At 42.8% G+C, this 24410-nt stretch overlaps 1 protein-coding gene across 15 annotated transcripts in view; it reads left to right on the top strand.

The window, feature by feature from the left end:
• Oatp74D (Organic anion transporting polypeptide 74D) overlaps nucleotides 1-24410 on the top strand; it is a 494863-nt gene that overhangs the window by 410649 nt on the left and 59804 nt on the right. For all 15 annotated transcript variants that reach the window (XR_011714762.1, XM_071679231.1, XM_071679230.1 and 12 more), the window contains 2 exons: nucleotides 6241-7626; nucleotides 23753-23893. Coding sequence is in view for 14 of the 15 variants with exons in the window: in XM_071679231.1 (XP_071535332.1) it covers nucleotides 6249-7626; nucleotides 23753-23893 (1519 nt within the window). In the remaining variant the exon portion in view is untranslated. The remainder of the gene's footprint in view (nucleotides 1-6240; nucleotides 7627-23752; nucleotides 23894-24410) is intronic.

Below are 24410 nucleotides of genomic sequence, written 5' to 3'. Positions count from 1 at the left end.
TTCCTGTTCTGAATTGTGTAAACATATGTGCTCCTCTTAATAAGTACCCCTTGCTTAGTTAAGGGTTTTATTAAAGTATTTCTCTTCTGGTCAATCTGGAAACGTTTTTTTTATGTTTTTCTGGTGAAATCATTTAACCCATTCATGAATATGCCTTTGTAAACCTACTTCATGCGGTTAGAAAAAAAAAATGACAGACCCAATATTGCTCTGAAACATGTGCTGCTAATAAAATGTATTTATCTATATACTCTTTTCCTTTTCAAACTTGATCGTTGTTTCTCGCGTGATCGAGGTTGCGCCAGGAACAGACGAAGGTATGCCGCGTCTGCTCACATTCATTCTGTAGGTGTCATGTGTAATACGCCGAAATCACAGCTCTCTATCCACAACCAGGCAACACAAAATTTTTTGTGGTTTACCCTGGACGCTTCAACTGCCCTGATTCAGTCCATTGACAGCAAACGACCCCTTGATACGTCTTCGTTCCAATTAATTCTGTCCCGGGAATTTTGATAGGTTTCTTTTATTAATGATCAGTATTTTAAAGGTTAGGACATTACATACCTTGTATGTGGTCATTGTTATTGCACATTTGAGAATCTAAAGACATTTGAGAATATCAGATTGATTTAGTTAAGCTGCGTAACTGTCTGGAACCCTTGAAAAGATATTATTAGCCTAGTAGTTGTATCTTACGTAATATCGATATAAATAGTTTGTATTACTCATCGCAACTTGTCTGTCTATTACTCTGGCCTTTTACCGTACAGCATGATTCTGTTTTCATGGAAGAGATTCTTCACTAGAGAGAGTACCAATGGTACGTGTCTCAGCTTAGTGGCACAGCTTACAGAACAAGTCGATGGAGGAGATAAAACGGGTGGGTGGTGACGAGCGTGATGCCATGCAGCGGTGTTTTAAGCCCAGGTGGCTCTAGGTGACTGGTTTACCTGTGAGGCAGCCGGCAACATTCGTCCTCCAACTGTCGTCCGACGTTGACGAATTTAACCTGTCTAGCACGACATTACAACCTCTGAATACGGCGTTACGACTCATGATTATGATGGGTTGGGCATTAACTTGACCCGTAGGAGTCGGGTCAGAATTCGCTTATACCAAAGAATCATAGACAGCGTCATGCTTATGTCCGTACAGTGGTACGTAGAGCATTGACGAATATGTATAATATATATATATATATATATATATATATATATATATATATATATATATAGTGTGTGTGTGTGTGTGTGTTCCTAGTATGTCTGTTATATGCAGACGAAACAGCCATTTTCATGAGATTTTCAGTTTGCTTAACAATGATATATTGTTAGTGATTATTAGCCATATTGTTAGTGTAAAAGAGAGTATACATGTATACCGTCATAGCAGATTTTATAATGTGAAGAGGGTTTTGTACATATACAGTCTTGTCTGAAAATTTCGGATTTGTCTGATGCTACACATTTCTCGGTTTGGTTTGCTACGCTTCAGTAAAGATGGCGAGGCTCACTGCTTGATTATATACTTCTTGAACATGAAATATGCCTCAAGCTTGTATGACTTTCAGTAATGTTCTTGGTGTTTCACATAACCAAACCAGTCATGGACACTCATTCTTTATTTCTCTATTTTTGCTGTGTATTGAAGTGGTTTTAATTATGTTTGCTGGCGAATATAAGTATCGTGCTTTGACCTGGGCCACTGTTGCTAAGCGACTCAAAATTGAATAACTTATGCATGCTGCTTGACTTAACGTAATGGTAGTGTTCGACTCTGTACAGTAACGTCGTAGGAATATTAATGCCCTTGAGCCCAGCGGTACGACCCGACTGTCAAGGATCAGGTCAAATATATTGCAGTCATATATAAGGGTCGTATGGTCGTGCTGGAAGGATGGGTGCACCGTTGTGGCCACGAATCTTCCTTCCGTCGTGTTGAGGATGTTATCATTTATAGAGGAAGGTTTCCCCAGCTGCTGCTGCTGCTCGTGATTTCGAGTGATCATTTAGGTTATTGACATGCGTGTTGAGCCTGCAGCTGATCGCAACTCGTGCCACACGCCGTTGATAAAGTGTCCACATTCGTCATCTTCATCTCTGGTGGGGAAATAAACGATCAAAAATAGTAATGGAAAATTATATTAAGTTCGCCAAGTGATTCTCCTCAGATTGACCTTGTTCGTCGAAAGTGTTGTTCGTATTAGGAGAGAGAGAGGGAGAAAAAAGATGCACGCTCTTCCGTTCGATTTTGACAACTCGTTGTATGAATTTGTATCATTAGAACCGATTTCGACAACTCGTTGTATGCACTTGTGTTATCAGAACCACAGTCATTTTAATGTTATCCATGAGTGGTGTTGGTGGTGGCGCCCTGTGGTGGTCCTGAAGGTAATCAATTGCCAGTGTTGCCAGATGACTTCCTGCCTCAGGAGGTATTACCCGTTGTTGTTTGGCTGTGCAGCATGAAGTCCTCCTCAGGTTTCCTATAAGCCAGCATCGGGGAGAAGCTACGTACAAGGATCAAATTGGTTGGTTGTGTGGGTGACGCCGAGGTTTAAAGGAACAGCCGCTTTGCTAAGGGATAATCCATTCATGAACAGAAATGGTGACTTGCGTCTCTGACCGGTTATGCGACATGATTAATAGTTTTATAAGTCGCTGGTCATAAAGACTTAACGTTGTGTTTGGATGTCTTCATTTTTAAGTAAATTTGTTTCATGACATGATACGGGAGGCGTTTAAATATAATTATGCGTATTACATGACTTTTTTTTCAAATATTTTACCATTTCAATAGAAAATTAGATTCAGTTTATTCAGTAAACAATTGTGGCGATTAATGAAACCAGTGAGGAGGTAAAAAGTTGCGTGAGGGTTGGCATGTGTGTGTGTGGACAGAGGCGACTTGCTCCCTGCGTTAAATAACACTTAGTTCATGTATCACACAATGATCTAACTGACCTTCCGTCACGAATACTGTTAACCCCCGTCCATCTATTGCATGTACTCTTAAATACTCGGGTCTCCATTTTGATGTATGCTCAAGGGCAGTATCGTCTTATATAATTATCAAACACGTGTACCAAGTTGGCAACTCTTGTCCACTTCATATTTGTGATCTTTAAAAAAGTTGTTAGTGTACGGTTCACAGTGTACACAGACTCTCTAGAACAGTCGGTGGAACTGGGTTTTCTCTAGCCAGACACTCGCCCCGCGCACCGTAGCCAGAATCAAGGAAAAGCCGTGTTCTTCATGTGATGTGGAAGACATTGGGTAGGGGGGGTATGGGGAAAAAAAAAAAAAAAATATATATATATATATATATATATATATATATATATATATATATATATATATATATATATATATATATAAGATTCGGCGACAGATACTTTGTATTATTAGCGGGAATGTTCAGTATCCGAATGTACCAGTAGCTCCTTTTGACCTTTCCATTTTCTTTTTTATATCTTATTTTGTCGTAGTGTTAACGAAAACGAGTCCTCTCTCGATGTTGATTCTTAGGTTTGAACACAAAGTTGGATTAGGAGAAATTCTTTTAGATGTAGTTCTGTCCGGTTTTATATTTATCGTGTTTCATATACGTTCAGCTTTCTTTGGTTCTTAGGCTGCTCTTGCGGCGTGAGCTGAATTCCTAGTGCTGCTTATTTTTCATAGTTATAATTGTTAGTGCGTGTTAAGAAAATGACTTTACATTTGGCTTCGACTTTCGCTTGTAGCTAAATGAGAGAAAAACAGCGTCTCTTGGTAAACTCTGTTTCAAAGATATGAATGTTCGGCTTTCGCCAACGCTGTTTCCTGTGTATTCGGGTGTATTATTAAAATGACCGTTAGGATTAGAAGAAAATTAATTGTTAACATCGTATAGTAAGATAAGATTATTAGCAATCCAGCCGGACATGTGTTGCATGAAAAAAAGGTGACTGGAAGGTAATGTGACGTGGATATTGATGGGAAAATGATGGATACATGTGAGGCTGCAATCACTGTAATCTCGTATAGCTACAGCGGTAATTTTGAGAGTAACGAAACGTTATCGCCAGCAGTTGTCATGTGTAATTACTATTGACCTGTCGTAACTAATTTGCATCCAGAACATCTGACTATAGTTTTAGCATACGTCGATAAATCAATTTTGCCCAGTACCTAAGCATATTATTGTGTGGCTAGTGCCTGTTGTAGCATATGTCCCAGCACAGAATCGTCTGCGATTTTATCTTGCAAAACGGCCTATCATCAGCGTCGCTGATATATTTGGGAAACAGAACCGGTTCCAACACTGATCCCTGTGGCACACCACTAGTTACATGGCGTTCCTCCGTGAACAGGGAACGCCATTTTTGCACAATGCTTCGTCGACGTAGGACTAGTCATACTGTCGTACCCATGGACTCTTCAGGGAGAGTAGACCTGCCCCAACAAGTGACGCCTCCTATTGCAATATAGTTATAGTGGAACATGTACAAAGGAATACCAGAGATATAGGAGTCGCATATTCTAGTTTGAATTTCATTACAAGAATATTGGAACATTTTCACTCATTTAAGTTTACGCTGACGATTTTTTTAAAGGATTTATATGTGCGTATATGTTGACAAGTAGATGTATATGTGCGTGTATGGTCGTGTTTGTTTATATGAGTGGATGCGTCATTCTTCCTCTGTTTCCTGGCGCTACCTCGCTCACGCGGGGAATGGCTATCAAATATAGTTTTATGTAAGTATTTTTTTACTTGTCTTTTAAAGGAAGGCAAAGTATCTGATTGTAAATAATTCTGCAGAATTTACGATTGGATGTAAGTAAAAGATTTTGTTTCTGTTTTTAATGCCGAATAACCAATAGGTTCTGAGGCATTACGAACTAATTCAAATCAACTGGTGGTTAAGTGTAACCATTCTGAGACTCGGATGTTAATCCCAACTCTTCGATTACGGCCAGTTAAATCTGCTAACCCCTGAACTACGACCCCATCCATCAGTGTCATCTGACATTTTCGTTTATAATTCATGATACGGAACTTCAGACATTGTATTTTAAAAACTGGAATACATGATATGAACCGCTTTACTTTCGATGTAATTGTTGATTGTATTATATAAATCAAGCACATCTCTCAGACATGAATGATTTCGTCGGATTAAGTGATGGTCCTGTAAATTATATGGTCCTTTCTCGAATTATGATTTCCATAAGGAACTACGGACGGTTAGCTAATTTGGCGATAATTTCCGTGAAGTGACTAGTAAGAACAAACAAATTCGTCTGGAACTTTTCCTGTGGCAAGTGATTTATTGAAAAAAAATCGAATCACAGAATGGCTGGACTATCTCACTTAAAATATCTTTCCTTATTCTTTGATAAAGTTTTTCGGGGCCTGCTGTTTTATTTACTTTCATTCCATTTAACATTGTATATTTTGAACTTGTAGGTTAGTATAACGTAGAATGTTCACTTTTAGCATTGTTTACGGTTGTCAGTACGAATGAAGACATTGAATGTTTAAATCTTTGCCATGGCTAAAACATATCAGGCCATACGTGAATATGTAAGCAATGGTCAACTAACTGATGTTGTAAGCGAACCTGTACTGAAGGCGTTGACAATGGTGATCATACGCAGTTTTGTTTCTACGACGCACAAGGTGGAGCTGTTTCCCCAGATTCTTCTCTGATTCTTTCTTAAGCACTGTGGTGGCACCTTTATGACAAATGAAAAATGTATCATTGTTGGTATGATTACAGAGATCCTGTACCTGGGCCTCTGGAAAATCGTGTTCCAGAATCAACCTGGCGAACGTTCCTTTCCAGACTGAATGTGTTTTGACTAGTATAGAGATGCATTATTCCCTTTTTTCTATTATTAAGATCGTATTAGTGACATATACAGCTTAAGATATTGTATATATATATATATATATATATATATATATATATATATATATATATATATATATATGTTTTTATTTTTTTTAGATGTTTATAGTTATAGAGTGGATTATTTTGTAGTTTAATGTTGAGTAGTTAAAATTTGAACTGACTGGAAATGTAGATAGAGGTAATTTCTATTCATATTATTATAAGGTTTGTGGCACTGTACGCAGAATTGCTTTTAAGGTTTATAATAATGTGTTTGTTTTAGGAACATCATTTTGATCTCGATTTGTCGTGTCTGTTGGTGTTGCTTCCGTGGTTTTAACTGGATCTTGTCATTACAGGAGGCGCCATGGTCGGGTGGACGGGGCGGTGGGAGCCCGGCGCGGGGAGGGACCACCACCAGCTGCCCCAGCCCCAGCAGCAACAACAGCGCCTCGCCGTGACCGACCACGTGGCCGGCCTCGACCCACCCATTCTCCCGCTCTCCACGCCCACGCCATCCCCGTACGCCCCTAGTCACGCCCATAACCACACACACAGCCACCCGGGCGCCACCCACCCACAAGCAGAATCATCCAGCGGAGAAGGCAAGTCTCAAAGTCCCATAGTGGGGATAAATTGCGACTCTCTGAACAGCGCTGCTGCAGAAGGTGGTAGCGAAGTTGGGGGAAAGTGTGTAGAGCGTGGCCAGGACCCGATCCCGTCGTCCTCGTCTCTTGTACCTGATGATAACAGTTGTTCGGGCGGCGCGCCAGCAGCCAGCGTAGAGACAACTACGGCAGCCTCACAGCACGACCATTCCTTCCTGTCCCGCGCCCCCACACACCAAACTCCGCCGCCCTCTGCACCTGCGGCAGTTAACGGCACCTCGCGGCCTCCCTGTGTGGCGGGCGGCCACAGTGAGCACAGCAGGTGGGGGGCGACAGAGGACACGGCCCCACTCACCACCAACGGCGAGGTGGGACGCAGGAAGGTGAACGGTGTGGTGGTGAAGAAGATGGCGGCCATGGAGGAGGCTGTCACGGAGGAGGAAGAGGAGGAGGAGGAGGAAGTGGGCGAAGGGGAATTCGTGTGTGGACTGGGTCGATGGTGCTCCCCAAGTTGGGTTCAACGCTTAGCCACCAAACAAATGTTCCTCATTGTGTTTTCGTTAACGTCGGTGCTTCAAGGGATGTTTTACACTTACTTCGTTAGTGTGCTCACTACTGTTGAAAAGTTGTTTCAGTTAAAGAGTAAGACTACGGGAATTATCATGAGCGCTACGGAAATGGGACAAATTGGTGGTGCCCTTCTGCTGGCCTATTACGGCGGCCAGGGACATAGACCCAAGTGGATAGGTTGGGGAATGATCCTCTTCGCTTTCTGCGCCTTTCTCAGTGCCCTCCCGCACTTCTTGTTTGGCCCGGAGCTGTTGAGGAAGCACTTGGAGACGACGCCGTCGGAGGAGAGTCCCCTGGCCAGCGCCAACATCTGTAAAATGCCAGGAACCAGGGGCACGAGCGAGGCCCTAAACGCCACGCTCTCTTCCATAGGAGTGCTGGACGGGCCTGAAGAGGGGCTGCTCGATTTCAAATACTGTGATTCTCCGGACGGCAAGACCCACGTAGTCCTAGCCATCTTCTTCCTGTCGCTGCTGGGCATAGGTATCGGCCAGACAGCGGCCTACAACCTGGGTATCCCCTACATCGACGACAACATTGCCAACCGTGAGACTCCTATCTACTTCGGTGAGTCACCAGCCACACTCATGTTTATATCCACCTTAACTTACTATAGGTAAAAGTGACAACAAGATAAATGAACTGTATACAATTTTTTATTCTATTTCGTTTTTGCTCATGTCACAAAATCTACCCAGTTCTTTACGAAAGATATTGCGGTCTTTCGCTGAGTGTGTTGGCTATAAGTACTAACTGCATTGATCTAGCGTAGAGGAACGTGGGTAGGTAGATATAGCTCCACTGAGGCCTTTCTGACAGACTTCTCTCCATAAAACATCCTGGAAATCACTTCTTTTTTTTTCTTTTAGTTAACTTTTCCCAGCTCTGCTTGCCCAGGTTTTTACTAACCCTGAAGGGGTGTGGAAGTGCAGGTGCGTCTTGTGTACTGAAGTTTTTACTCATAATTTTTTTTCCTCGTGGATGGGACGGCATTAGTGTTACATGATGAATGTACGGGGAAGTGGAGTGGGGGGTAGGCTAGGGCAACGGTCACGCGACTCCTTACCTGGTGGTGGTGACACAGGTGTACACCCGGCCTTGGTACTCCCGACCTTGCCCACACACTTGTACCATGCCCCACACACACACACACACACCCTAGCATATTCAAACACACTTGTACCTGTACACACATACGAGTATACGTACAAACTCGTTTGTTCATTTTTAAATACTGAAAGTTCGCTCTGGGTACCGACTCTTTTGGCCATGTTATCACTGCGTGCCACGTCTGGTACGTGCTGCATCATTAACACAGCAACCGTTGACCAGAGGACTGTTTCGTACTTGCTGTTGTTACTAGTACTTTCTGCCACCGCTTCCACTGCAGTTCCATCCCATTTCTGGGAACAAGTTCCGTATCAGTCTTGTTTACCTTTCATTATTGACGTACTTTTTGTTGACGTCATTCGTGAAGCTTGACTCCTAAACCCTGGCCGTTTGAGATATAGGATGCTGTTGACTAAGTGTCCCGCCCACGTAACGGGAGTAGATGATATTATCCCTGTCGTCCTGTACTGTTTCACCAACGGACAGTCTATTGTCTGCCAACGATTTCTTCATCGTTGGCCAGTCAGGTTGTGTCCGTGCTAGCTGTATGGGGAAAGCTCTCACCTGACCTGATCTTCGAGGAAGACGCTCCTGACCAGGTCATACAGCGTCACACACAAGGGTCGTACAGTCGTGCTCAGGGTTCGTACCGTCGCGTCGTGCTGGCGAATTGGATCAAACAGCTACAGACCCCTGGGTTCCTCTCGAAGCTGTTTGTGATAATGGAAGATAAATCAGAAACTCGCTCATTAGTGGTGGCAAGTGTAGAAATGAATACAGACGATTCAAAGAGAGAGAGAGAGAGAGAGAGAGAGATCTTCAAGGGGTTATTGTTACTGTGGGGGAGTAAACTGGAGTACCTGGTGGTAATGGTTTGGTTAAGGGAGCGGGGAGGGATTTCTTTCTTATAACCTCCACCTGCCTCACGCCTCAAGTAACACACGTTGAAGAGATGATGCGAGTGAATGGTGTCTCTTCCGTCCAGGTATTGGCACATTGTAGGAGTTCCTTTTATCATAGCAAGACAGTTTCTTCAATGTAATAGTCGTTCGTAGATAAACAAGACTCTGCTTTATGTATTGAGCTTGTTTGGCTGTAGCTAGTCCTGTGTATTTACTATACTGTCTGCATTCATAGAGTGAGATATATTTGTTCTACCAAACATCAGGATATTTGGTGACAGCGAAGTACACAGGACGTGATGATGAATATCGTGTAGGGTGGTGGCTGCGAGGCCACATGGTGGTGGGCAGCTGCGTGCGTAGTGGTCATGGGAAAGAGTCTAGTTGGGGTTTGTTAGCAGAATTATTGATGAAAGAGAGGGAAGGCTACGAGGAGATGGTTAGCCAGCAAGCTGACAGCGAATTGAAGATTAGGTGACTCTGGATAGCTGTATATGTCTTGGTGGGTAGGAGGCTGGATGGTGAGGACTGTCAGGGAAAGCAATAGTATTTAGTGCATTAGGAGATGGGTTGAGGATAGTAGTTAATAGTTGGCAGCAGACCAGGTGGTTAGTATCAGGTAGCTGGCCACGTCCAACAGGTGTGGGCTCCGACCTTGTCCGCCTTGTTTATTGATGCGGGACGCACATGTTGTACCCCTCTACCTCTCACACTTGGCTCACACCTGTCGCATGTGTGTCTGCCAGTACTCGTCCACCTTCTCGGAAATTGAGCCTCGTTTCCTGGTGTTGTCTGTTCAGCGTTGGACCCCCGATATGTCTAAGAGGATCTCAAACCTTCGCAGTCCAGACTTGGCTGCTATCTACTACACCCAAGGTTGCCAGTCTCATTCAGATTGATTGCCATCCAGACCCACATTATCATCCAGAACCAGGTTGCCACCCAGATCCAGATTGCCACCCAGACCCAGGTTGCCACCCACATTCAGATTGTATAAACCTAGTTTGCCTCCCAGACCAGTATTGCTTCTGGTATACTCCTTGGAAGAATGGCCGATCTGGAAGGATGTGCTATTCAGCTTTTTTATTGAAGGAAGAGAAATTATAGTTTACGCTGTACATCTGTGTGTGACGTAGGATACCATATACAGCCAGGGTTGTTGGAAGATCATCTTTGTATAACGTCAAGACAGACGTCCAGGATATTTGCTCAGATGTCTTTGAGAACACGGACGACTAAGAAAGGTTTCTTATCACGTTTAAGGAACTTGGTTCCATGGGCCTTTATCCTCGCGTGACTAGGGGTTGTTCCCCTCAGTCCGGTATCCTTGTAGTTACCACCCTGAGTGCGACAGTGCAACCTTTAAGCACGAAGGTTAGACCCCACAGGGTCTTAACAAAGGCCAGACCATCATACCCAGAGATCGCACCGTCGTTCTCCCATCCCAGGGCCGGGGCTTGTGTCGTAAACCTGTTGCACCACCTCAGACGGTGGCCCTCATCACCTGCACTGAATAACCCAATCTGGTTCGTCAAATCTCTTCAGATGATTTATGTTATGAAAAAAAAAAAAAGCAGGCTTCTCATACAGTCTTAAAAGATGGTCTCCCACCGGTAGTTGTAGTAGACATGTAGCCATGTTTGGAAAGCTTCGGCACAAACCCAACTTCGAAAGCTTAGGCCGGGCTATACCAGTTATGTTTAGTCTCCTTTTCCCAGTGTGGTGTGTGTGTGTGTGTGTGTGCTGCCCTGTAAACTATTGATCCAGTAGACATAGGAGAACGATTGAGGTGCATACAGAGCATTAAGCAGACTTGGAAATATAAGTGGATACTTAGAAGTGTAGTACCTGACTGGGAAACATTTTATAAAGTAGAATAATGATTAATGCATACACCTAACGGCAGGACTGATCACTACAATCATTTGATAAGACTAACAAATATATTTATTGTATAGACTGATACATAGTCATTTGATGGCTAGAATGACAAATACATATACTAGTTAGACTTAGACACAGACTGAATGGCAGGACTGACAAAGACAGTCTTTTAATGGTAAAACAACAGGTATGATCTGTGAACAGTAACGGGGAAAGACTTGACATTTAACAATAACACGTTCAGTAATTTGGTAGATTGATAAATACAGTCAGCAGTAAAAGCTGATTACAGTTCGTTAAAAAGAAACGCGAATACGATTATTTAACGGTAAGCCTGACAATACAATAATTTAGCAATAGGATATTATCCAGTACGATAATCTAAGCGTAAAACTGTATGAAAGACAACGACTTAAGAGTAAGACTGTGATGATACAAGCGCCTCACAATAATGAATTATTAAACAGGCATACTGATGATCGGGAGGTAAGAAAGCATTACAAAGGAGGAATTGAGAACAGCATGAGTGATCTTGAGGGGGAAATGGTGTACGGAGAAATACGATAAGTCGTGATCTGTAATGATAATTGTGATGGTGCTGATGAAAACGTTCGTGTTGTTGATGCTGATGTATTGGCACTGGTGATGGCAAGCCGCGGTGATGAGTCTTATCCTGTGGCTTAGGATACCAATGATGATGAGTCACGACCTTAAGTGATCATTGATGAGTCTGTGTCAGCAGTGACGGAGTCATGACACTGTCGGTGTTGCGTACTTGCAGCGATAAGTCCTGGTGCTGGTGCTGATGAGTCGATACTATAGATGATGAGTCTTGATACTATAGGTGATGAGGGATCGATGCGAGCAGCGATGAGTCATCACGAGTGGTGTTGAACCATGATATACGGCATACGACCCGTATGAACGGCCGGCGAGATACAAGTTTGTTCTCCATTTATACTATGGATTCTCCTCTCGTGTTTGTTAGTCTGAATGAACAAGGCTGTACGTCGAAACTTAAAACTCGAGCTCCATCCTGTGTTTTTCTACCACCGTTGTCTGTCTTAAATAATCACTAGTTTACCAAATGGCGTCCTAGCTACGTCTCTTCGTTGACTATCAAATGACGTATATTTCTTTCTTGTATCTCTCCTGATGATGTGATTATTACACGAAGATGCACTTGGGAACTTATGTTTCATTTTCCCCGTGGACTCATAGGAATATATATGTGTGTGTATGTAAGACCGTGGGATCGCGCTGAAATAGCTCCGCAGACATATATATATATATATATATATATATATATATATATATATATATATATATATATATATATATATGTATAGATGCAGATAAACGCAATACGACATACGTGGAAATGTATCGTCAGGAAACATGCATGTAAGAATGTGGAACATTAAAAAGTAGAGTCAGATATGTACTCTGTACCCGAACAGAAGTAGATAGTACAACGCTAACAGTGATGACGGAAATAGAAGCAATTTGTCATAGTATCATGCACACTAGTCGGTAGACGGACAGACAGACAGACATCCTACTGGAGACTGGAAGCAGGAAACACCTACAGGGATTCTGCCACATTGAGACGTTCAGACTAGACGGTTGCACATGAAGACTTGGGTATATATATATATATATATATATATATATATATATATATATATATATATATTATATATATATATATATATAAACACGCACTGACGGACTGACTGCGCCATGTGTCTCGCCTCGCTCATGTAACTTGAAATACATCAGAGATGTGTAAAAAAAAAATCTGAGATGTTGAAGCGAGGCCGAATTAGCCTTTTGTCGGCTGCCTCTCTTTACTGGCCAGTGATTAGTTGGGCTCTGCTGCTTTACAGATAATAGTCCGCTAGTTGTAATCAAACTATTTCACTCTTGGATCAATGTATGAAATACATTCGTTTTCAGAAGCGTGTGAAATTGCGAGAATTACGATAAAGAGTTTTCTAAATATTTGTTGGAAATTCTTTTGAAATATCAGTTTCTGTTTGGTAAACGAATATTCAAATATTTTGTAATATGGCTGTAGTGTTGGTGGAGCCTTGGCTGGGTCCAGGCCATCACTCCAGCCTCACCGTGATTACACCCTCGGAGGCCGCTCTGGAACCGGCAATTAGCACGTAACTGGCAATTAACAGATGGTCGTTCACCCTCTCATGAGTCCTATTGCTGCACTAGGTTTCGTGATGTCACAGTAAATGTGGCTCGCTAGGGGTGTTTCTGTTGAACGTGGCTCGTGGTTTGGTGAGTGCACGGTTTCGAAAGTCGAGTTTTGGATATGGTTCAGTAGGATAATCGTAAGAGGAGGAGGATGGATGGTTGTCTGTTTTTCCACACTTGCTTCATCTCCCTCGTCTCTCTTATCGGCCCTGGACCTAGAGTAGCGTTACAGACTCATTCGTGCCAGAAATGAGAAGTGGTCAGATATTTTGTTCTTGTTTTGAGTCGTTTATATTTTTTTTTCTTTGTAAGAAAATGTATTTTTTTTCTCAGAGCCATGGTATAGCGAGGCTGCTCAGCGCCCGAAGTGTCCTTGCTGTGAGCCACCTCAGAGACTGAAATTTAGCCGTAGTTGAACAGCTGATTGTTCCAGTCTGGTGAAACTGGAGAGGCTTGCTTTCTCAGCGTATGATGTGGTATGGATGTGATGGTAAAACTAAGATTTTAAGTTAACTGCGGTGTGGCAGTTAGCGTTCCTGACCGTGACTCATTCACGAGCCGCCCAGGGTCGAGCGCTTAAGATTCGAATCCTGGTTGCGGCAGTCGATCCACAGTCAACCCAGATGTTCATCCATGCCCAGGGGTCGGTCGATGAAATGGGTACCTGGCTCACGCTAGGTGTATATGAATAGCTTTAATGAGATAGCTTTGATTAGGGCTTACAGGTGCCCGTGGCGTCTCGGCCAACATAAAAGATAAAAATGCACTCGTGAGCTGTCTCCGTGTGTCGCTTCCCACTGTTTTTGTTGGAGACGCGCCACACGAGGATCGGCCGGTATGATACTACTCATGTCTTTCCACGAATAATGAAGCTAAGGAATTTTATCATAGTTTCCTGTAACCTCTCTACAATTGCGTTATGTCTACAGGGACACGAGGAACTCTTGAGTGATTTCTTTATTCTCTTTCTCATAGCTTAACGTTCTTTTCATCTAAGATGTTTTGCCAATGTCATGTCGGTCACTACTGGTTTAGAAAAAAAAAAAAAAACATTGAACGCCCTAAAGGAGGAGCTTGGTTGCAGGAACGCAGGTCAGTGTTGGTAAATCAAACGTACGAAAGAAAAGCCATGGCCGTTGTTAATGTTAACGATATTAAGTTGTGGAGGACAGTATGCCAGTCACGTGGCCAGGCAGTGTCCAGGGCTGGGGCACCCACCCATCAGGCAGGCAGGCAGCGAGGAATGACAATCACATGATGACAGCCGGAGAGGCAGCGATCGATAACAATATTTGGTAGGCCACACCCAGCCTCGCTTTGTTTATCATTGAGTCAAGGTCGGTTTCTAGGAAAACTCGCTGATGTACATTCTTCATTGGGAATTTTTGTTGGTCTGATGAGGTTAGACAAGGTTGCAGGAGTTTGCATTTGTCCTTTTAAGAATTAGTATGATCTCTTGTAAGTAAAGGACACATTCAGCTGTTAAAGGTATTCCGTTCTTTTAAGTCTAGAGTGAGTGGAGTTGGATGGTTGTGTTCAGCATGATGCCTTGTTTGAAGTTGGTGCTCAGAGAATCATGACTGGCGGATGGTCGAGGTGTTCTTTCTTGTACATTCTAAGACCGTTTGGGTTTTGCATGTTCCCATATACTCTCCACGAAATATTCAATTATATTATATATATATATATATATATATATATATATATATATATATATATATATATATATATATATATATATATGTGTGTGTGTGTGTGTGTGTTGAAACATATTCATGTATATCCTGGAGTGACTGAGGGCTTTATGTTTACTGCCAGCCATCTTGGGCCTCATTACAAAGGAACGTCTGTAAAACTTGATTAAGGTTTGGTCTTAGGTGTACGTTTGTTACACTGGTGTGTGTGTGTGTGTGGACCTTGACCTATGTTGGAATAAGTGATAGGTTTGAAATTCTCTTAAGTTTAACTACCGCTGTGAACCCCTCACATCATAGTTACATTCATCATAACTTCCTAGAAGAAAAAAAAAATTGTGGCAGACAGCAGTAGAGCGAGGTCTGCCGTGATGAGGATGGGACACACTGTGTCATATTGAGGTACGTGGTTGTCTGGGAGTGATGTGTGGCGCGGCGGCAGACGGTGTGTGCGCGAGGCTTTCCACATCCCCCTGGCAAGATCGTCTTTATGGAGCTTGTCTCCTGCCGAGGAAAATATTGTGAAAAGCTGTGGTATTATTCAGAACTGATCATGCTTTTCTCTGTTTTTTTGAAGTGGGAGACGTGAGCGTTTGTCATTTGTAAAGGTTGCAGCGTAGTCGCATGTTGTGCACCTGGGGGAGGGGGGAATCCTTGCATGGAGAGATGTTAGAAGCAGCAGTTACCTTGGTAGTAAGCGAAACGAGTAACCAGGCTGATCTATGATTTCATTGTTTGAAGCACCATGATGAGCTGGAGTGGTTATTGCTGTCCCACAACAGGCAGTGCCTCCAGCATGAACTAATGCATTTAGTTATTTTCTTTAATAGATCGCCGAAGAATGGTTTACTAATGATGAGGTAACTAAAGCTCCTTGCCAAAGTGCTGGCTTTGAAAGTCTTTATTTCACAGATTCATAACCACGTTTGAGGCATGTCATGCAGACGAGGCACCTTAACCCGGGTGTTGCATGCAAGGCAAGGTCAGCCATGTAGGCCAAGGGCTCCCGCCAGGACCCACAGCGTCACCCCCAGCTGAGCGAGTGTCGCTCAATTGGATCTTTCTTTCGTATATTTCTTCACAGTTTCAGCGATTTTCACCGGGAAGGATTTTATGTTAGTGTCGCTACCTGATGGTGAACTTTTCATTTGCATTTATCACATGTGGGGGAGAACTTAAGGTCAAATAGTGTGCGGCATTAACCTTCCTCACTTGCATCGACTGAGGTCACACTCCAAGTTCTCTCTCGGAAACTAGGCTCTCCTGTGGCTCCCAGGCATGGTGGGGGGGCTTCCTGGTCTGACACGCCACACGGTAGAATATTAAATGAAGAAAGTTGTTCATCCTGACCTGATGACATTACCGTACGTGGATTTTCATAAGAGCCTCAAAACATGCAAGAAACTCTTCGGATTTTCTTCGTGTTTGTAGGTATCCATGAAAATGGATTGTAGTACAGTGACCTGGTTTATGGTGGCCGGGTCAGATTGAGCAGAAGAGAGAGAGCTTGGTGACCCAATTGCAGCCTTTTTAGGTTTTACGGTTGGCAACAGAGTACTGCTGCTGCTGTTGATGTACGGTTAACATGTCAGTAGTGAGGTGTTGAGTGGATCTCTCGGACCAGAAGAGGAACTTGTTACCAGACGGCCTCAAGGTTCGATAGATTTGGTGAACTTTGGTATAATATTGGCTTTAATATCGTATTATATCGTGGCCCATCATTACCAAATATAAATGCTACTCAGGAATGATGAATTGCGTTGTAAGTGTGTGTGTACTGTTACACTGGGCTCTACCTCCTGACAAAACCCCGTCCTTTACATTAGATATTTTAGACATTATTATCACGTTTTTTTTTTTTTTTCAGCTTTGCGAAGGTGGTGAATATCAAATAAATTTTAGGGTGGTGTGGAGTATCATTGACCAGTTACTGGAGTAAATGCGTCTGAAGGGTGGGTACACCTCAGTCATGATTATTACTCCAAATTATTATTATTCTGGGAGTGGGAAGTTCACTGCACATTGTCACACCTCACAGTATACTTGCATGTGATGTCTGAATGAGGTAGAGGGAGGTAGGTGTGGGTATTATAGTGATGGCATTTATATATTCGTTATTAGATTTTGAAGGTCAGTTTTTATCATGGGATTTATAGAAAAATGATGAATGATGGGATGCCGAATATTGATGTGGCATAATGTTTATATATATATATATATATATATATATATATATATATATGTGTGTGTGTGTGTGTGTGTGTGTGTAGGAAAGGATCACAATTTTGCGCATGATCAAGATATTCCTATGAGTCCACGGGAAAAATGAAACATAAATTCCCAAGTGCACTTTCGTGTAATAATCACATCATCAGGGGAGACACAAGAGAGAAATATAAGTCAGTTGATATACATCGAAGAGACGAAGCTAGGACGCCATTTGGTAAACATGTGATTATCCCTGATAATGTGATTATTACACGAAAGTGCCCTTGGGAACTTATCGTGTTTCATTTTCCCCGTGGACTCATAGGAATATATATATATATATATGTATATATGTATGTATATATCATACTTGTTCGTAGTTTCCCGCCTTCGCGAGATAGCGCCAGGACCAACTGATAGGACAGGACAGGAAAAGTCTGGCTTGGCTCTCCTATCTTCATTCTTTTGCAATGTGATAATTCAGGAATGGAGTGTTTCAAACCCCCTCCCGCCCCTCGAAGCGGGACACATTTGGTGTATTATTTTTTCCCCCGTTCCTAAGGGATATATATACATATTCATTTTTTATGTTGATAATTATGGGGAATGTTTTTGCTGAATTATGTTGATTCAGAAGACATTAGTGACAATGGAGCTGGGAATATCCTTTATGATTAGGACTGTGTTTATTCCATAAATCATTAGGGTTGAATATATGAGTCATTTCTATGAAGGTCACTCACTATCATGTACCATGAATTATAATGTTATAGCTCTCTCTCTCTCTCTCTCTCTCTCTCTCTCTCTCTCTCTCTCTCTCTCTCTCTCTCTCTCTCTCTCTCTCTCCACCGCCAAAGGGTTAAGATAGTTGGAAGTATAGGTTTAAGGTAGCTTATGACAGAGTCCCGATAAGACTTTGTAAAATATCGGGAAAACTGGAGTATCACATTCCTTTTGTTAAGATTAGGAATCGTGCCTGGATCAGTTGGTCTTGCGTGTGGTATATGAGATGAGGCTGGAAACTTGTCTGGGAAGATCATTTTTCAAAAACTTAAGATTTACTTTGAGTCAGACGTGTGTTTTCTAAATCTCATCTAAATGACGTAGACGACATCCTTCGCAGAAGTTAGTTCTGTTGCTCGGTGTAAGTTCAGTGTTACACAGCAGTGGAAACGTGGCTGCTGCTGCTGCCACTCCTTGCGTCAACCTCATCCTCGTGACATGGTTCGAACTGTCTGTTCACTTTGGCTTTCCTCTATCAATGACCGTCGCTGAGCCAGCCCAATATATGGGTCTTGTCATCACCGAGAGGAGGTGATGACCTTTGACCCATTGGCAAATCACTGTGATCAGTCGTTGGAAACACCCGCTAATATTGGCCTTAGCTATTGAAGCAGGAGGTAATTGTAGTTAATCATTCATTGATCGGTAACGATTGCAATGGATCAGAGGCTGTGTTGGTGTCGATCATTTCCTCCGCCCGGGTCACACTGCTGACCAAGGTTCTCGTGTGTGGGACAAATGCAAAGTCTTCCACTCTGAATTCCCTCGGGAGACTGTAGTGTTCACATCTCGATTTGGGGGGAGGGTTCAGAGATTCTTCATGGATGGCCATCAGTAAGAAATAATGGCCATGCTATTAAATTTAACCATCACATCTGTCTGTACGTCACTGGCGAACTTGAAGCGCCATTACAGGCTTTGTCGCTCCGTCCTGGATTTCGACCAGGCTAGATCACAATATCCATCTCGTATGCCTCTAAATTTAAAGACTGGAAATGATAAAATCTCTCTGCATCCAGCGGCGCTGGGGCCTTGAATAAGACCAGAACGTTGACTTTGTTCTGCTCCTAACAAAGAATTTTGGATGACCCTAGCAGCATTCTGATCACCCGAGCATCAACTAATAGAGCAGAATTGTGTATACAGTGTCCAGTATGTTAGCAGAATATGCCTCTCCTACAACCGTTCGGCTTGTAAAAATTATGTTGACATGAAGATGATAGTATTAACATCGTCATTCGTTACACCTCCCCCCCCCTTTTTTTTTTCGCAAACTATTAAATATAGTTGGAGTTTTTGCCACCTTCTGTAAGATTTGCTTACAACGGTGTCGTACCGTATGGGAAATAGCCTATCCTATGTACGACCATGTCGCAGCATTAAGGGAAGTAGTTGTACTTTTATGTATTAAACTATTTTTTTTCTACTTTAGGGTGTCAGAAATCAGATATTGTTTATGTTTATTCATAGAGCTGTGTGAAACTCTATGGATATATCGATCTGTATTTCACTCGTACTGTCATGTCCGGACGCGTTGGTGCGCTCAACTTTTCTTTATTTTTCTGTCAGGCAAGAGTGGACGGACGGTGGCGTTCCATTTTTCGTTACTGCACCGGAACGATGGATTTATATATATATATATATATATATATATATATATATATATATATATATATATATGTGTGTGTGTGTGTGTGTGTCGGTGAAAAAAGGGTAGAAGTTGTAGAGAGGATATTCCGTATAGACGGACCTTTCGAAGATCGTCCATAAAAGTTGGAAGAAGCTAGAGTTGATTCATACATAATCTTTTCAGTGAGCAAGAATTAGAAATAGAAAATTCGCAGGATGACTAAAGGAGCAGAGAAACTCTTAGATGTTTTAAACGCTCACGATTGAGTTTATAAGAGCAATCGGATTACGTAGTGGGTACTTTAATGACTAGACACCGGCTGATCACTTTTTTCGATTTGTTTCTTCTCGACATTATATATATATATATATATATATATATATATATATATATATATATATATATATATATATATATATATATATATCCCTGGGGATAGGGGAGAAAGAATACTTCCCACGTATTCCCTGCGTGTCGTAGAAGTCGACTAAAAGGGAAGGGAGCGGGGGGCTGGAAATCCTCCCCTCTGCCTTTTTTTTTTTTTTTTTCCAAAGGAAGGAACAGAGAAGGGGGCTGGATGAGGATGTTTCCTCAGAGGCCCAGTCCTCTGTTCTTAACGCTACCTCGCTGACGCGGGAAACGGCGAATAGTATGGAAAAAAAAAAAATATATATATATATATATATATATATATTCTCGGGGAATATCATACTTAACTATTCCGTGGATGAAAGCTAGTGTGTATGTCTCTGGTGGTCTTACGAAGTATCTCATTTATTTCCAGCCATCGCTAATTGCGAGCGTTGCAGGGAATTTTTTATACCGTCGCACGAGATAGTGAAGTATGCAAAGCAAGAACGGGAGGAGGCTTTGTCCTGTAGTAGTTAATGCTGACCATAATAAGTGGATTTATATATTTTTCTGTGGTTTCTTTTGTGATGTTTTGGGGCTGAATTTGGTTAAGGGAGGTGAGAAGTGTTACGGAGGTTGGAAACCCCTGGTTTAGGGCTAGGTTAGGGTTGGATTTGTGACCGCACACTTTCCCTGGTCAAAGCAATTCCCATTTCGTTTCCTCAGGGGGAGGGGTTAGTTATTGTTACCAACTTATTTGTGGGTTAATCAGCTTAACCTATACAAGAACAGTACTCCATTGTGTCTTCTGACGGAAGTTCGAAAAACTAAAATAATACTCCGTGCTTTATCGGTTCCCGCCGTTGATCACTTTCTCTGTGACAATTAGAAATACCTTTTACTAGCATCGGACAGTAAATTTTTAGTTATTTTGATGGTGAGAACAACTTTGCTTCAAATTTAAGTTAATATATATATATATATATATATATATATATATATATATATATATATATATATATATATATATATATATTGCCTGTTTGTGTAATAAAGTGATAGTCATTGACACGGTCTTCCCTAAGATGTTTGGGTTCAGGGGGTTTGGTGGTAGCTGTTGCCAGGCGTGTAACAGCTTTGGCCCAAATGTGTCGGTTGTTGTATCGTATTTTTATATTGATAAATTAATAATGTTCGCTGCCGATATTGATCGTTGAGTGAGCGGTATAGCGTTTGTCTGGTGATTGGCTTGCCAACTGTCTTTGACGTTGCTGCAAGCCTGGCCTTCATGTTGCCGGACCCCAGGCTCTTGCTTCCTGCATGCATACGTCTCTTGCCACGTAGTGCATGCAAGTGTTGCTTGGGCATCTACAAGGTGCTGGGGATGTTGCATTGGCGTAGCCCCTTTTTTTTTTTTGTAGGGGGAGGACACTGCTGAAGGAAAGCATGTCGTTGCCGCATAAATACATCCTTCAAAGGGCACTGGCCCCTCTGATCCTAACGTCCCCTAGTGACATGAATTGTAAGTCGATGCAGGAGGAGTGGTGTTCACGATAATCGTGCCTGAGGTTCGCGCGGGAAGTTGCTGGGAGACGCATGGTAGTTGGTGGTGTTGGACTTGGCAGTGATTCTGGTGCTGGATTTTCATCGGACGCTTATGCTCGATATTTCCCCGGATGTCGGTGCTGGAACGCTAGTGCTGGGCGTTTTGGGCTTGGTGTTTTGTCGCTGGAGCTTATGATGCTGGTACTAGAGACGACGGAGGTTGTCAGAACCCGAGGTAGTAACTGGATGTTGCTGGAACTCGTTGTGGTGGATGTTGCTAAGACAAGTGTAGATGGATATTGTAAAGCAGAGTGCCGATGGGTCTCGTGACTGTGGAGGTTGCTAGGACTCGTGATGCCGAGTGCCGCTGGGTCTCGTGACTGGAGGTTGTTAGGACTCGTGATGCCGAGTGCCGTAGGTCTCGTGACTGTGGAGGTTGTTAGGGCTCCTGATGTCAAGTGCCGCTGGGTCTCGTGAACTGTGGAGGTTGCTAGGACTCGTGATGCCGAGTGCCGCTAGGTCTCGTGACTGTGGAGATTGCTAGGGCTCATGATATCAAGTGCCGCTGGGTCTCGTGACTGTGGAGGTTGCTAGGACTCGTGATGTCGAGTGCCGCTGGATCTCGTGACTGTAGGTGTTGTTGGGTCTCGTTGCTGGAACACTTAGTGGTGTATTTCATAACGTTGGGTATTGTTGGGACGCTTGATGCTACGTCTCTTGTCTCTGTGACATGATGCAAGTAATTAAAGAAGATCCTGCTCATGGAAAGTTATTTCCCTATAACCCAATCAGTTAGTTATATACCCAGAGGTTGCCAAAGAATCTCTAGGGCCATGGGCAACTGAGTTCATTGGGGCCCCTCTCAGTCTTAATATTGATGATCTAAGCGTGTTCCACATTTTGTTTTTTACTTTGCCCGTCACGCGAAACTACAGGGAAAGTACCTTAATATAGTATTGATTATACTAATATAGAAATTGGTTCAGATTGTACAAAAATTCAAGAGGATTCTAAAGTTTGGGGGCCCCATGCCTATGCTCGGTTTGCCATCCCCTAAGGCCACCACTGACTTCCCCATTGTATACGTACGTGTAATTAGCTCACCATTAATTGTCTGTGATGCATTATATCTCATTTGTCTATCCACATTAAGATATATCCTCATTGTCTGCACACAGTAAATTATATTGACATTGTGGATACAAACTAAGTTATGCCCTCAAAGTGTACTCTAGAGTTATGTCCCCATAGCTTGTACACAGTATCTCCCCACAGTCTGTGCAGAGAATATTATCTCCCCATAGCCTTCATAGAATATGGGTATCATGCATACAAATCCTCACTGCTGCTGTCTTTCTGAGGATTTCATCTTATCCTGCATTGTCCTCCAACAGCCTACATTATCTGCCAACAGTCAGGATTGTCTTCCAAACACCCTACATTTTCGTCCAACGACTAACATTTCCTTCCAGCACCTTACATTCTTATTCCACATCCTGTACCTTAAATTGCCTTCCAATTTCGTATGTGCCTGGAATTCCAAGGCCTACATTGTCGTCCAACACCCTGCAAATTGTAGTCTTCCAACAGCCAGCATTAGCATCCAACAGCTTATATCGTCTTCCAACAGCCTACATTGTCGTCCATGTGCCTTTATAGCCTTCCAACAGCCTAACATGTCTTCCAACATCCTGTACTCTTCCTGGAGTCTATATCTCCTCTCGGTACCTCGTATTGTCTTTCCACAAATTGGTTATCTCCTTTCACCCTACATTGTCTTTTCATGGGTAACATTACCCTTCCCATGGTGTACATTGTCTCAACACAGTTTGGATTTTTCCAGTGCCATTTCACTGTGATACCTGTCTCATTCCACAGCCAGTACACAGTGATAGTTGTCTCATTCCGCAGACAATGCCCAGTGATAGTTATCTCAACGCAGTCAGTACATAGTGATAGTTCTCTCTCCACAGCTAGTACGCAGTAATTCTCTCTCTCTCTCTCTCTCTCTCTCTCTCTCTCTCTCTCTCTCTCTCTCTCTCCAATACTTGGTAATAGCCATCTCTTTACAATCAGTACACAATGGTCACTGCCTCTCTTCAGCCAGCACACGATCACAGTTGCCTCTTCATGGTCAATGCACATTCATAGCTGTCTCTAAAAACAGTACACACTTGATGGGTTTCCTGGCACCACTAGAATGCAGTTTGTGTTGCTACCTGGAGTGGTTGAATGGATTTGCACACCCCTCATCTCTCCTAAGCATACTTGTACTGCCCATATCGTACAAACATTAACATAAGTGTTTACAGTATCCTTTCATAGCCTACCTTATCTCCCCACCTTCTGAAGAGTGAACTCAAATCTCTCCACAGCTGTGACGAGTGGAGTGCGAATCCTGGGACCGACATTGGGCTTCGTGTTGGGTTCCTTCTGCACCAGACTCTACGTCGACCCTCTTGCTGACCCCGGCATTGACCCCACCGACCGAAGGTGGATAGGTGCCTGGTGGTTAGGTGAGTCTGAAGACAACCTGAATTATTGTTCAGGTTAGTATTGTCCCAAATGAGAGACTTCCCTGCTTCGATGAGTGCAGCAAAGGGTTTAACAGTCTGTCCAGTGAATAGGTAAGTGTGTCCTTGGCTTCGGGCTCATTGAGTGTGGCTCCCAGTTTGTGGTACAGGGAACATGGTACCTACCTTGTGGTTTGGTAAGTGTATTTCTAGTCTGTAGCCAAAGTAATTATCGTTCTTGGCTCATGCCTACCGGAGTGTATTTTTTAGTGACTGGTGAGAATGGTTTGGGGCAGATTGACTGATGTCCATGGCTGCTTGAGTGTGATTCCCTGCTTGTGGTTACTTATTGTTGTCCGTAGCTGTTGGCTGGATGAATTAGATCCTAGCAGGCAACTGAGTAAATGTATCTGTGGCTTGTGGGTGTCCCTGGTTAGTGGCTGGATGAGTGTCCTTGGTTGATGGTTGAGTGTGTGTTTGTGTGTCCTTGGTTGATGGTTTGTTGTATGTTTGTGTGTCC

Source organism: Panulirus ornatus, chromosome 29 (genome assembly GCF_036320965.1).
Source record: "Panulirus ornatus isolate Po-2019 chromosome 29, ASM3632096v1, whole genome shotgun sequence".
NCBI lineage: Eukaryota > Metazoa > Arthropoda > Malacostraca > Decapoda > Palinuridae > Panulirus > Panulirus ornatus.
This window is presented reverse-complemented; position numbering and strand designations above follow the sequence as displayed.